Source organism: Calidris pugnax, unplaced genomic scaffold (assembly GCF_001431845.1).
Source record: "Calidris pugnax isolate Ruff unplaced genomic scaffold, ASM143184v1 scaffold27, whole genome shotgun sequence".
Taxonomy (NCBI): domain Eukaryota; kingdom Metazoa; phylum Chordata; class Aves; order Charadriiformes; family Scolopacidae; genus Calidris; species Calidris pugnax.
Window position 1 is genome coordinate 12,422,306 of NW_015090893.1, and position 14,600 is coordinate 12,436,905.

At 53.7% G+C, this 14,600-nt stretch overlaps 1 protein-coding gene across 1 annotated transcript in view; it reads right to left on the bottom strand.

Annotated features, from left to right (window-relative positions):
- Nucleotides 1-3,133: 3,133 nt before the first annotated feature.
- LOC106891610 (proton-coupled amino acid transporter 1-like) overlaps nt 3,134-14,600 on the bottom strand; it is a 17,297-nt gene continuing 5,830 nt past the window's right edge. The window contains exons 8-10 of the mRNA XM_014948278.1: nt 13,470-13,636; nt 7,511-7,680; nt 3,134-4,725 (exon numbers count right to left, since the gene is read on the bottom strand). Of these exons, the coding sequence (XP_014803764.1) occupies nt 4,457-4,725; nt 7,511-7,680; nt 13,470-13,636 (606 nt within the window). The 3' untranslated portion in view covers nt 3,134-4,456. The remainder of the gene's footprint in view (nt 4,726-7,510; nt 7,681-13,469; nt 13,637-14,600) is intronic.

Consider the following 14,600-nt stretch of genomic DNA (forward strand, 5'->3'; position numbering starts at 1 on the left):
CAGAACAGGGGAGTCTCATATGCTGTTATGGGGGTGGGAAAAGCATAGGGTCTATCTGACCTGCTGGGCTCCAGGTCTCCTGCTCTCCCACAAATGTCCCCTCCTTCCCAAGCCCTTGTACTTGGGTGATATTTGCAAAGAAAAGGAAAGTAAAAGAGAAAAAACAAAGACATGAGACCCAAAAGTTGTAGGATGTCCACTGGCATTAATGCCATACCACTGCCACATCCACCCTGGCACAGCAAGGTCTCCCTTGGAGTCCCCCAGACCTGCTCCACGCCTGCCCAGGCCATGCCAGGGAGTTAGTTTTACGCCAGCCCCATGGAAATGAAACTCACATCTCACTGTGAAAAGGTGAGCCTTTTCACATAAAAAATAGATCATATTTATTGATTAAAGTAAGATACATGATTCAGGTGCAGCGCCAGCTCTTCCACCAGGCTGCACGCTGACACTGTCCATAGGCAAGAGACACGCACATTCATCATTTCTATATATACACACAATTTCCCTGGTTACAGAGCAGCCTACGATACACAAGTGTCAAGTTTTTGTGCCCATCGGGTCCTGTGTCGGGGTTCCCCGTGGCTGGGGAGAGCCCCTCGCTCTGTGTGCCCCACCAGCACGTCTGGCCCCATCCCCAACCACCCCCCTGCTCACCCCAATAAAAGTGAAGAACCGTAAAAAAACCCCATGTAATGCTGCTGTGATACCCCAGTCTCCTGGGAAATGAGGTCTTCACCCCTGATCGCAACGTGAACTGGATGCTCCGTGCCCCACCAGCAAACCCTCTGATGCCCAGTGCGGGGCTGGGGACAGGCCCTGGCACACAGCTGTCCCCCAAAATGTGGCCAGCCTTCTTGTGGGGTAACGACAGAGCTGGGGGGGCAAGCATCAGACATCCCCTGTCCCTCACAGCACGCCGAGGGTGACATTTCTGCACCCAAACCCCCTAGGGCATCGCTGGGCTCAGTACACAGCGATTGGATGTGAATTAGTTGTGAATATTGCACTTTTCCCGTCCGCAGTGTGCCCTGGAGCCCCCTCCCAGCCCCGGGTGTTCGCTCTCTACCCCCGTGGTGTCCTCCCCATGGAGGATTTGACTTAAAGCTTTGCTCTGCCCACAACCAAGCGATGCCAGAACGTGGTGAAACCTTCACCGGCGCAGACTCGGAGGAGATGAGGTGAGCCCCGAGAGATGCAGCGAGCAGGTGAGGGGCTGGAAAGGAGCAGTGAGGTGGCACAAACCCACCCCACACCTGGCCGTGGGTCCACGTACCAGCATGGGGCACCCGAAGCAGAGGCAGCAAACAGGACACAGTGCGAGACACTGAAACACCATCCAGAGAGGCAGCTGCAGGGACACTGCTCTGCACAGCCTTCTCCTCCCAAAGCGAAAAGCATAGGGTCTATCTGACCTGCTGGGCTCCAGGTCTCCTGCTCTCCCACAAATGTCCCCTCCTTCCCAAGCCCTTGTACTTGGGTGATATTTGCAAAGAAAAGGAAAGTAAAAGAGAAAAAACAAAGACATGAGACCCAAAAGTTGTAGGATGTCCACTGGCATTAATGCCATACCACTGCCACATCCACCCTGGCACAGCAAGGTCTCCCTTGGAGTCCCCCAGACCTGCTCCACGCCTGCCCAGGCCATGCCAGGGAGTTAGTTTTACGCCAGCCCCATGGAAATGAAACTCACATCTCACTGTGAAAAGGTGAGCCTTTTCACATAAAAAATAGATCATATTTATTGATTAAAGTAAGATACATGATTCAGGTGCAGCGCCAGCTCTTCCACCAGGCTGCACGCTGACACTGTCCATAGGCAAGAGACACGCACATTCATCATTTCTATATATACACACAATTTCCCTGGTTACAGAGCAGCCTACGATACACAAGTGTCAAGTTTTTGTGCCCATCGGGTCCTGTGTCGGGGTTCCCCGTGGCTGGGGAGAGCCCCTCGCTCTGTGTGCCCCACCAGCACGTCTGGCCCCATCCCCAACCACCCCCCTGCTCACCCCAATAAAAGTGAAGAACCGTAAAAAAACCCCATGTAATGCTGCTGTGATACCCCAGTCTCCTGGGAAATGAGGTCTTCACCCCTGATCGCAACGTGAACTGGATGCTCCGTGCCCCACCAGCAAACCCTCTGATGCCCAGTGCGGGGCTGGGGACAGGCCCTGGCACACAGCTGTCCCCCAAAATGTGGCCAGCCTTCTTGTGGGGTAACGACAGAGCTGGGGGGGCAAGCATCAGACATCCCCTGTCCCTCACACCACGCCGAGGGTGACATTTCTGCACCCAAACCCCCTAGGGCATCGCTGGGCTCAGTACACAGCGATTGGATGTGAATTAGTTGTGAATATTGCACTTTTCCCGTCCGCAGTGTGCCCTGGAGCCCCCTCCCAGCCCCGGGTGATCGCTCTCTACCCCCGTGGTGTCCTCCCCACGGAGGATTTGACTTAAAGCTTTGCTCTGCCCACAACCAAGCGATGCCAGAACATGGTGAAACCTTCACCAGCGCAGACTCGGAGGAGACAAGGTGAGCCCCGAGAGATGCAGCGAGCAGGTGAGGGGCTGGAAAGGAGCAGTGAGGTGGCACAAACCCACCCCACACCTGGCCGTGGGTCCACGTACCAGCATGGGGCACCCGAAGCAGAGGCAGCAAACAGGACACAGTGCGAGACACTGAAACACCATCCAGAGAGGCAGCTGCAGGGACACTGCTCTGCACAGCCTTCTCCTCCCAAAGCGGGTCAAGCACCAGAAATAACCCCCAAGCTTCACTCATCCTCCACCAAAGAGGGGAAAGAGTCCATCAGCACTATATTCACACTCCTTTCCCACCACCACCAGCAGCCTTGGCCCATCCCCAGGGAGACCTGGCTGCAGCAGGATGCAGGGATCAAAGTTCTCCAGAGGAAGCCACCACGCTGCTGGCAGTTGGGAGATGCTGCGTCAGCAGAGAAGAGTTTGGCCCAGACGGGGGGTTGCAGAGGGGTGGCTTTCACACCGCTAGGAAAAGACATCCCCCAGGGGATGCATTTGCTCTCATCTTAAAAAGATAATAATAATTAATAAAGCAGAAAGGCAAGGGAACTCTCCAGGGAGACAGCTGGGCTCACCGAAGAATTAATCCAGCAGAAAGGCAAGGGAACTCTCCAGGGAGACAGCTGGGCTCACCGAAGGAAAGCAGCAGCGCGGTGGGGACCGTCCACCCCAGGCATGCACCAGCCACAACGCAAGAAGCAAGAGGAGCACGGGGAGAAGCACCAGAGAGAGCTGCCTCTTACCAGAGCTGGGGTGGAGGATGCCACCAGGAGGGGAGGGAGTGGGAACAGGAAAGAAAGGGTAAAAAGAAAGATTATTATGAGGGTTTTTGTGAGTGATTTGACATTCAGTAACGGCCCGCAGAGGCAGCTGGAGCGTGCCAGGGCCAGCTCGGGCACTGTAAACAAGGTGATTTATTTTTGTGACATGTGGGCAGCATGTGGTGACCCCCAGGGACACCCCATCCCACGCAGGGAGAGGCTCCCAGCCAAAGGTGACTGGCTTGGACCCTTTGTGATGGCAGAGCCCCTTTGCCTTCCACACGCCTTGGTTCCTAACGCTTCTGAAAGTGTTCCAAAAATTACATTTGTGCGCTAAAATGGAGGGAAAAAAATAAGAGTGTCACTACTGAAAGCGTGGGCCAGGGTTCAGCACACCCTTCCAGAGCAGGGAGGTGCTTGGTTCCTGCTCCAGGCCCTGCTCAGCCCCCAGGGTGGCTGGAAACCAAGTGGGAACACAGCAGGAGCCAATGCCCACGTCCAGGGACCCCACCACAAGAGAGCCAGGGGTCCCCGGGATGCACCGCACCTCGAGCTCCGTCCTCCCTCGCCCCAGGGCTTGGGGTGAGGAGGCAGCTCCACGCTCTCCAACCTGAGCTGAGGTTTCTCTGTTGCTGTAAAAATAAAGTGCTGAGGCAGAAAAAAAACAAAAAAAAAACCAAAAAAAACCAAACAAAAAAAACCAACAACTGGCACAAAAAAAGAGCAGTCCCTGTTCCCCGCCCTGCCTGAAGGGACGGGGGAAATACGGAAAGGTTGGGATTTAAAAAAATAAAACCAAAATCTGCATCGCCCAGATTCCTCACCTCTCAAAGCAACTATTTACACAGGCGCTGAGGGGGCTTGTTTTGCTGTATCACCTGCCCAAAAAAAGCCCCCCAGGGAAGGCACTGCCCCAGCCCCAGGCCGGATCCCACCTCCCCAGCCGGGCCCTGCTGCAGCCGGAGATGGGTGGCCACAAACTGGGGGCAGCCCTGTCCTCTCGCAGACCAAACCCACCACGTTTCTCCAGGAGGAGAGGAGAGGAGAGACCATCCCCAGGGGACCAGCAGTGCCCGGTGCCCGTGTGCCCCCCAGCACGGCATCCCAGGGGGGTGGGGGGGAAGCCGGTGGGGCAGGGGGGACCGTCACTGCACCATGACACTGGTGCCGTTGACAACGGTGGTGGCGGGGGCTATCAGCTCCAGCAGCGCCTCGTACGTCCCCACCACGAAACCCACAAAGCCGAAGAGGCTGATGATGATGTCCTTGGCGATGACGAGGGGGTGCATGCCTTCGGCGTAGTAGGTGGCGATCTCCAGCAGCGGGGGGAAGATGAGAGCCAGGGCGCTGCTGCTGATAGAGCCCACCAGGGAGATGACGAGGTCCAGGCGCGGGATGAGGATGGCCAGGACACCTGGAGGAAGAGCAGACAACATTAACGCTGCCGGCACCCACACAGCAGAGACCCCCCCTCCCAGTCAAAACAAGCCAAAACCCACCACAACAACGTCGTCTGCTTCAATCTGCCCTTTTCCTTGACACAGAGCTTTGAAGACATGGCCGCATGTTTTCCAGCAACTTCTCCCCAACCAGCAATTAAGCTGTTACATCGAGTTAACGAGAAGGCAGACCAAACCCTTTTTGTCACCCTGGGCACCACCGAGGTGAGCTCCAGTGCTGAGCAGGACCAGTGCCCCAGCAAACCGATGCCGCTGGGAGAAGAGTTGCTGTTGGCCCCCCCCGGCCCCCCTGTGAGAGCCAGCCCTCCTGCTCCCCACACCTGGGGAGCCATAAAGCCTCAGAAACCCCATAAAAGCAGGAGGCAAGAGGAAAAAGCCACCTCCCCCCCACCCCGAATAAATCCATGAGGTTTGCCATGTGTTTAGAGCCGCTCCAGCAGCGCGGCGCCCACGGCACGGCCCCAGGGAGAACATTTGTTAGATTAAAAACTGCAGCCAAGGAAAATCCCCCTGGGAGACTTCTGACAGCTCGCACTTAGTGGTTGCAAACTCCGGCATATTCCTGTTTCCCCCCCTCCTCCTCCTCCTGGGGGCCAGGGGAGGATGGAGGGATAGTGCCTTCTCCTTCCAACCAGCCCAGAGCCTCTGGGGCACCTCAGCGTCAGCATTTGGGGAGCAGATTTAAAATAAAGTCTCATGAAGGTGACTCTTGGCACCCCTTCCACAGCAACCTCGGCACTGGAGAGCATTGCTGCTGCTTTTTGGACAAACAAAGCCTGAGGAAAAGGCAACCAGAGGTTTTGTACGACAGAAGAGCATCCTCTGCGAGCAAAGCAGGCTTCAGCGCTCACAGTGACCAGGAGGAATAAATTGGATTATTGCTTTGAAAGCTCTGCTTAGATATAGGAGACGCCCAGAACCATGGCAGCTACAGCCTCGGTGGAGAAGGGAAGTCTCAAGGTTCCTTAGTGGAAGGATTTGTTCACTCTGGCAATCAGCTACAGGCAGGAAGGGTGTTGGAACCTCCCCGAGCCAAAGATCACCCACAGCACCACAGGAGATGGAAGGCTTGGGAGACAGTGGGCAAAGACACAAAGAGGAGACACTCCTGCACATCGTCCCCACTCTAGCTCTGCTGTCATTTGGAGAAGCCTAGAGATGAACCATCCCTCCACCACGGGAGAACAGCAGCAAAGGTCTTGCTGAGCTGACCTGGAGGAAGTTTATGCTGGTGCTCAGCCCTGCACAAGGCCAAAGGAGGTCTCTGCTGCGAGCAGCATCCCCACTCCAGCAGTGTGGGGAAAGCAGAGCAGCCGACCACCAACAGCATCCTCAGCCCACCCCACACCGCTCTTTGGACTCAAAGCAAACAAAATCATTAACCTCCCCTCTAAAACAAGCAGAACTGAAGCACCAGCTGCAGCCCTCAGCCTCCAGGGGCAACGGTTGTGCTTTCTGCAGGTATTAATTCAAAGGGTTTTAAAGTGCACTGGTTTTGAAGTCAAAGCTTAAAAGACACCCATACACCAAATTGCATCCTCTCTTTGAAAGCCAAAGCCTGATGCAGGCTTGTTCTGTGGCCACAAAATCATACGATGAATATTCATGCAAACCCCCTAATTTCTTTTATCCTCACCAACAGCCGCAGCAATTTCTTACATGGAAGGGTAAGGGGAGGAGGTACAAAGGACCCAGCATCCTTCCACCAACACCGCTGCTGCCTCCCTACCCCCAAACAGGAGGGTACGGACACTGCCGGTGCCTAAAGCCACCCCATCACTCCCAGCCTTCGCTTCCCTGGCCAGGCACGCCCCACCACTCTCCAGAAGAGGTTCCCATCTCGCAGGCAAGCTCTGAGCTCAACCACCAGCACGAGGTGGCCAGAGCACAGGGTGCAGCATGGCAGAATTTCATCCCTGCACCAGCTGTGGGCGTTGAGGCAGAACACGTTCCAGCAACTCAGCACGGAGAAGATGGGGCTTTGCTCACCTCTGTTAATGCAGCATTTCTGTCCCACCATTAACAACGGCCCAGAAACCAGCAGAACCCTGCTCTCAGCCAGCTCCACTGCCCTCCAGTGAGCATCATCCCCCTTTCCAGCCCAAACCAAAGCCAGCTGGGACACCAGGCCAGGTCCCTGATGCTCAACTCTGGCACATCAGCAGCATCAAGCCATGGAGAAAAGCTCTTTTTCAGCACATGATGCCTGGGAGCTCAGTCAAGCGTCTCAGCTCTGCTGACAACAGCAAAGATCTAGGTCTTCAGGACAAAGCCAGCCAAAATCAGATACTCCTGCAACTGATTTGCTTCACGCTTCTCCTGAAGGTCCACCAGGCTCAAGCCCACCAGCCTGCTCCCCCAGAAGTCTCACTGCAGGCACCAAACATCATCAAGGGAAAAGGACCATCTGGAGCTGATCCAGCCAGACCTGCCCAGTGGCCACAGGCACACCGGGGCTTTGCTTACAGGTTGTGTACCATTGTCAGTTGTCTTCTGCTGTGCTACATACTGCAATGAATGTGTGTGTAGAAAGACACCCATTTCCTCGTGGTAAGTGACCCCTCTGCAGCCATGTCCCCGTCACACAGGCATGAGGAGCTTGGCTCCACACAAAGGGGTTTAGTAGCAAGGCCAGAAGCAGCACAGCAAGGGGTGAAGGATCTCAGCACCCTCATCCCACGGTGGGAAGGGGGCACCATGTCCTCATAGGGGAACTTAAAAAAGCTGCTTTCTACTCACAGGTCACGCTGACCAGGGCCACCCTGAGGAGCAGGTTGACCACCCAGCCCCAGCGCTCTGACACCCGGGCGACGAGGGGAGGGATGATGATCTCGGCGGGCACGTAGAACTGCACGGCGTACGTGAAGAAAATCCCAAAGGAGAAGAGCAGCTTGACAGCTTGGTAGAGCCTGCAAACGAGAAGGAAGAGACCCAGTGAGGCATGCTCTCGCTCCAGCCCCCACAGCATCAACGGCAGAAAGCAGGAAGGGAACGCTCTGCCAAGAAGACTTCCCTGTCCAAACAGTCTCCCCTCCTGAAACACCCTCCTGGAAAATTCGGGGAGATGCACTCAATCCACCGAGACGTTTCTTGCGCAAGGGGAAACAGCACAACCTCCAAGCTGGGGCAACCCACACCTCATCGGAGGCTTCAGCCCCGGCCTTGCGTAAGGGCCAGCAGCCTCTCAAGTGCCACTTCCCCTTGGGAAACCTCGTGGGCACAGATATTGAGAGCTACTTGAAAAAAAAACAGCAAACCACCACTGTCCTGCTCCTGACTCATTCAAGGGGACAGGGAAAGCTGAGGTGTCCTTGGCCAAGGGACCAGGAACCTGACTTGTTCCTGGCCGAGCTGAGGCACCTACCTACATTTCTAGAAGCTCTCGTGTTCAGCACTGCCCTTGGCTGCACGAAGAAACAAGTCCCCCAGGTACCTTGCTTCCTCAGAGGGGTACAGGCTCTGCACCACCCTTCTCCATTCGACCGGGCTGGACTCCACCAGGTCTGTGGTGACACAGGATGGCCATCTTCATGATTACTCCATACAGACAACACCCAAATACCCACTAGCACCAGTACAGCCAGGACCCTGCAATCCCAGCTTCTGGCTGGTGACCCAGAATAAAGTTGCATCCCTCACCCATCCAGAGGTTCCTCACCCTGACCTTCACTAACAAAATCCAACCTCTGAGCTGCAGGAAGGAAAAAACCCCTCATTTTCTCCCATTTGTAACCAGCTGGGTTTTATTCTCCGTCTTAAAACAGGAGATGAAGAATATTTTCAAAAAGGTTTATCAGCCACAGCCATGAGTATTTCCCAGATTTCGATATGGTTTCTGAGGAGCGGGAAGAGGACAGCACCGCTGGGATAAGTTTGGACTTACAAAGCAAACATTTCCAAACATCACAACCACCTGCAACTCAGCTTTCTCCATAAAACAAAAAAAAAGAGCAGCTATTTTTGGAGTGCTGCATAATGCATGTTTGAGGGGAAGAGAGTCAGAAGTGCAGTTTGGGCTCTGCAGAAGGAAGGCAGAGCACAGACAGGCTGCAAACAGCACCTTGAGCTCACCCCGGGGCAGATCTCACCACATCCTACATCCTACAGCAATGTGACAGTGGGGCAAGCGTGGCTGCTGGACAGAGCCTGTTGCTGGTGGCCAAAAAGCCACCTCTCAGCCCCATCTCTGCCCTCAGCTCCCCAGGAGCAGAAAAAGCCACTCCAAAACAGGAACAATGTCTAGTTACATCACATACAGTCCTACCCATTCCCTGACTCAAGGCATAGCGACCACACAGGAAACATGGGTCCTGGCAATACCACTTGGGTAAACAAGAAGTGGATCCAAGATGAGGAAGGCATCTGGCTCCTCCTGCCTTCTTATACCCCTTTAACCTTCTTTGGGCCCAACCCAGTGACCTTCTGCATGTTGGCTCTCAGCATGGAGATGCTACAACAGCAGTCTCAAACTAAAAAAGTCCAAGTAACTTTGAACGCCAGTGGCAGAGTCTGGTGGAGTCAAACATTCCCCACAATAGCAGAGGATGAAGTTGGGGATCCCCTAAGTGAACGAGATGTTATGCAAGCCCACGGGACCAGATCAGATGTATTCCAGATTGTGGGCAACATCAGCCTGAAGCCACTTTACCATCTTTAAAAGAGCAGGACGATCAGGAAAAGGTCTCCCCTTGGAGCAGGACCTTAACAACATGGTGGCACAGCCAAAGTTCAAATGCCAAAACAAAATCCTACACATGGGAAGGGCTGGGGCCCAGCTTCTCCCCTGGCCTGGAGAACAGGACCTGGAAGCCTTAGCGGGCAAAAAACTGAACGTGAGCCAACAGCAAGACCTTGCAGTGATTCAGGTCAATCACATACTGGGCTGTCTTAGCAAAAGCACAAACTGTGGGTCAAGGGTAGGGTTAAGGTAGCCCTTGTGGCTTGTGGAGCTGCATCTTGCGTATTGTGTCCAGCCCTGGGACTCCCAGGACAAGAGAGACATTGATCTACCTGAGCAAGTGGAGTGGAGGCTACTGAGATAGTTGGGACTGAAGCACATGACATATGAGGAGAGGTTGCAAGACCTGGGCTCGTTCAGCATGAAGAGGAGGTTAATGGGGATGTTATTACTGTCTTCAGCTACCTAATAGGAGGGCATGGAGAAGCCAGAGATAGACACTTCTCAGGAGTTTCACCGCAGAAGAAACAGTGGCACCGGGACAGAGCTGCATCCCAAAAGGGTAGTAAAGCACCAGAACAAGGGCCTGGAAAGGTGGGGAACCTCCCTCCTTACTTATATTCAAAATTTAAGTTGGCCCTGCTTTGAGCAGGTGAGTAGACCTGATGATCTCATTATACTCTCTCCAACCCAAAATACCCTGCAATTCCACAGACAAATTTAGACTAAGCTATCAGACAGTCCAGAGTGCGCCCACTTGGCCACTCATGACTTGAGTGCACAGCAGCCTTGAGCCATCTACCCCACCGCATATCTTATCGCTGTATTTCCAGTTAAATGATGCTGTAAAGCCATAAAACGCTCTGAGACAGTCCATGATTAAGAGACCTTACTAAAAAAAGGTACAGAACAAGGTTGGGTACCGCTTCCGTACAGGTTGAAAACCAGGGTAACAAGCTCAAAGGGCATTTTAAGTATCAAGAAGAGGAAGAATTCAAGCACTAACCTTGACCCCCACAAAACATAGGTCCATGCAGGGTTCTCTGCCAACCACAGGAACCACCTGCTTGACCCAGAGAGCCAGGCCCAGGCCATCCCAACAAGCTGCAAGAAACGGCACACCCTCCTTTGACCGAAAGCTCTGTCATTACCCACCTCCAGCCAGTGATACTGCCACGGTTTCAGCCAGGATGGACCATGACACGTATGCGACCAAACATCTTCCCCCTCGCTACAGCATTTCTTCACTCTCCAGACGGTGGGGTGAAGCAACCCTTCCGAGGATGCAAGGAGGGATTTCTGCACAGCAGCGCAGCATTTCGGAGGTCGTGGTTAGACCCAGGCACTAGGAACTGACACACTCCTCGTTTGAGGAAGCTGCGGTTGCAGAGAAATGAGGCTGGAAAAGTCCTCAGTCATTCTGCAACTCAACAATTCCTGACCCGTCCATAAAAATCTGTTCTAGAGATCTCCAGGCTACAGTCAAGGAAGGATGCAGCATCTCCACCACAATCCTCGGGTTGTCTCCCATGCTCCAGGCAAAACCCATGACTCCTCACCCACAGCCCTTCTGACCATCTCCCGCACCCCAACACCTTTTACTGCCTGGCAGAAAACCTGCAGGCAAAGCAGGATGGGCAAAACACTCATTTCAAGAGCAATTCTTCACCCATCACCTACAGTTTAACACATGGGAATCCAGCGGTCAAGGCTTTAGCCCAAGTATCCCAACCCTTACATTAGATAACCCATACCCAAGTCCAATATTTACAGCCTCAATTGAATGCTCTGCCAAGAAGAAATATGCACAAACACCAAAGCACTTTGTCTGGTGAGTCACAAGGACCACCACATGCCTTTCTTCCCCAGGGACAGCCTGCCATGTGCCCGCACTTCCCCAGGCACCGCTTCCAAAGGGCTTTTCTCTTCTCCCTATCTGAAAATCCCTACAGCTCTTTTTCAGAAAAGCACTTTGACAGAAAGCACGGACATTCCCTAGAAACATCTGAAATAGGATCTTTCTGTAGCCTAGTGAGTCACGGAAATCCCATTACCCGCTTATGAACAAACGTCATCCTTTAGAGCAAAGAAAGCTGAGATTTCCCACAGAAACCCCTGGGCAGCATTACAGGTCCTCAGATGTTGTTCCAGGCTAGTGGCATGAGCTGCTGCCCCGAAGAGCCCAGGACCCAGATCTGACCTGCCTCCCACCTTCAGGAGCAGCAACAGCATTTCTCCCCCTCCAGAAGACACTTCACCCTGCTGAGCAGGTGGGATTCACACCTACTGTGCTTGGAAGGGTGGGATTCAGACCTCACTACAACACAGACATGGTTTTTCCACCAGCCCCATCCCTCTTCCTCAAGAACAGGGACCTGACAGAGCTTCCAGCCCCTGAAGGGGACAAGGCCAGGCCCTCAGCAGGAGCAGGACCTTCTGCCACACCGACACCAGCATCCAGCAGTTCAGTCACCGCACAGAGCCAGCATGAATGAAAGTCCATGCACCCAAATTGAATAATTAAATATTGTTAAATCGAATAATTAAAGCAAAACCCGGCTCCATGTTTTAGGGGGTGAGGGGATGGAGGGGTAAAATTCCCTGCTTTCTCCAAAGCCCCAGCTGTACAGCACTAGAAGGTCAGCGTGTGGAAAGCCACCAGTGACTCAAAATGTGAGTCCTACCCAAAATCCACTTTGGCAGTGGGGAAGAGGCAGCAAGTCTCACCACACAGCGCTGGGCATCTGCCAAGAGCAGAGAAGATGGGCTGGGGAGGGGGACAGGCACCCCCAGCTCCAACTTTCACCCTAGTCTCACAGGATTTCAAGCCAGCAGAGACATCAGAGAGAAACTGCTGAACTCCAGAGTGCTCTTTGGCAAACCCAGAGAATCTATGCTGCCACAGGACAGCTTTGTAAGAAGCCTCAAGGCATGAAAGCCAGCCCTCAGCCCCAGCTCCACACCAAGGTGCAGGAGATGTTGCCGTGCAATTGATCCTGCCACACAGACATCCTGAAGCAACACAGAAAGCAACAGAGATGTTTTTTTTTCAGGACTTTCTCTAATCCCAAGCAGAACAAGCTGGAAAAGGCGTTTGTTCTCAGTATTTGCGTGCTCCACATTTCTTATCCCAAAGGCACAAGAAGCTGCTTGTATTTCTCCTCTGGGGTGAATATGGAGCCACGACATGGAGCAACCACTCGCCCCCAGGGACAGAGCAGCACACAGCTTGGCCAACTGCTGCAACAGCCACCAGCCCTGGCGAGATGAGAAATAACCCCTACGGGTAAGCAGGTACAAAGTCAGGGCACGTGCATTTCCCCAGGGCTCCAGCCAGTGACCAGAGCACCTCAGGAGGTCTCACCAGATCCCAGAGGAGGACAGACAGGTTTGGGGAGCTGCAGAGCTCAGCCCCCACGGAAAGGAAGGGGTATCCTCCCAGCAGCAGCGCTCACAGGCAAAGCGTTGGCTCAAGCAGAGCCACAGCCAGACACAACACAGAGCCCAGGAGTGGGAGTTGGAGCTCCAGGGCTGCAAACAAGGAATGCAGCCCACATGCAGAGACGTCACATCTCACCCCCTCTGGGAGCTCCCAGCTTCAGGTTTAGTTTTCTGTGTGCTTCGTTTGGGGAAGAGATGTGCTTTTTGCACTGTTCGACAACCTGATACGGCCACACAGGGGTTGTGTTTAACGTCTGCTGGCCAGAGCATAGCTTAGCCCCACCAAAAGACACCACAAGGCTCCAAGAAAAAACCAGGAGCTGCATCTACCCAGGCAGGGTCCACCAGGGACACCAAGGAGAAAACTAAGCTGCAGAGCCAAGACCAGGCTCAGACACTGCAGCAATGAGCCTCATCACCCCATAGATCAGACAGCCCTTGACAAGCTCCTTTGGACAGTTTGGCTCTGGCACGGTTGATCCTTCCCCAAGATGAGTTCTCCTAAGGAGCCATGTCCCCCACTGCCTCCTCTCCTGCCTCCCTGGCCAGGACCCTCCTCCCTCACCCCACCAGACTCACCAGCAGTTGGGCAGGTTGAGTGTTATGCTGGCTTGAATGTTGTCTCCAAAGCGCAGGTACCCCAGGACACTCAGGCTGATGTACAAGAGGGTGACAATGATCATCCCCACGTAGAGGATGACTGGGAACTGCTGGGGCTTCTTCATCTTGTTTTCCAGAGGCAGCACCTGGGAGAGGAGGAAGAAGGTGATGACAGAGCAGCAGGTTGCCCCGTTCCTCTACACCCCTCAGCCTCAGAAAGCAGGAGGGGCAGCCCCGTGGCCAAGCACAGCCCCCCATGCCAGGGGACGGGATGGTCACGCATGCAGCCCAGAGAACTCAGCTGAAAAAGCCACTGGAGATCTGATTCCTGTGTTCCTATTAGAGACCTTCACACTTGGCGTGGCAAGTCCCCAGCAGGGTCACTCCTATCTTTGCCTTAACAAAGGGACCTGCTCCCTCCCCTTGGCAGGAGCTGTGCCCATTGCTGCCTGGCATCTTGGGGAGATACCATCCACCCCATACCTTGGTTGTATTACACTCTGCACCCCAAACTGGCACAGCCATGCCCGCTGGGACAGGCCCATCATGTTATATCATCTCTTTTTTCCAAGCAGACCCTGGAAAGACCTTTCTCCTCTCCTATCAAGTTTGTCCAGACAAGATTGGAACCGGGCAAGACAATAAAAGAAAAGGAAGGACAGAGGCGAGTCCCTCACCTCTATGCTACTAACACTTGTTTCCAAATATAGAACTTCAGCAAACATTTTTATAGCTGTCCTTGGGGCAGTGGGAATTTCAAGACAGTGGCAGAACTGGTGAGGAGGCAGGACCAGAAAAAGCTTTTATTTGCTTCTCCACCTCCAAGTCATGCAAGGAAGAGAACATTTGTGCCTCACTGCTGGCAAGAGCCCTCTGCACAGCATTCAGTAAACACTCCCCCTGTAATGGATTTGGCCCCCTCTACCCCCGTGTTTACAGAGCCAGCTTATATTAAGAGATGAAAACATTTTTTCCTTCTTTGAAGGGAGCTCCCGGAAACAACCCACAACATCTCAGGGAGCCATTAAGCTCTCCACCCACCCACCCACCCCACTTTTTTTTTTTTTTTTTCAAACCACCCGCTGTTTTTTTCTCACTCTTTTTTGTGTG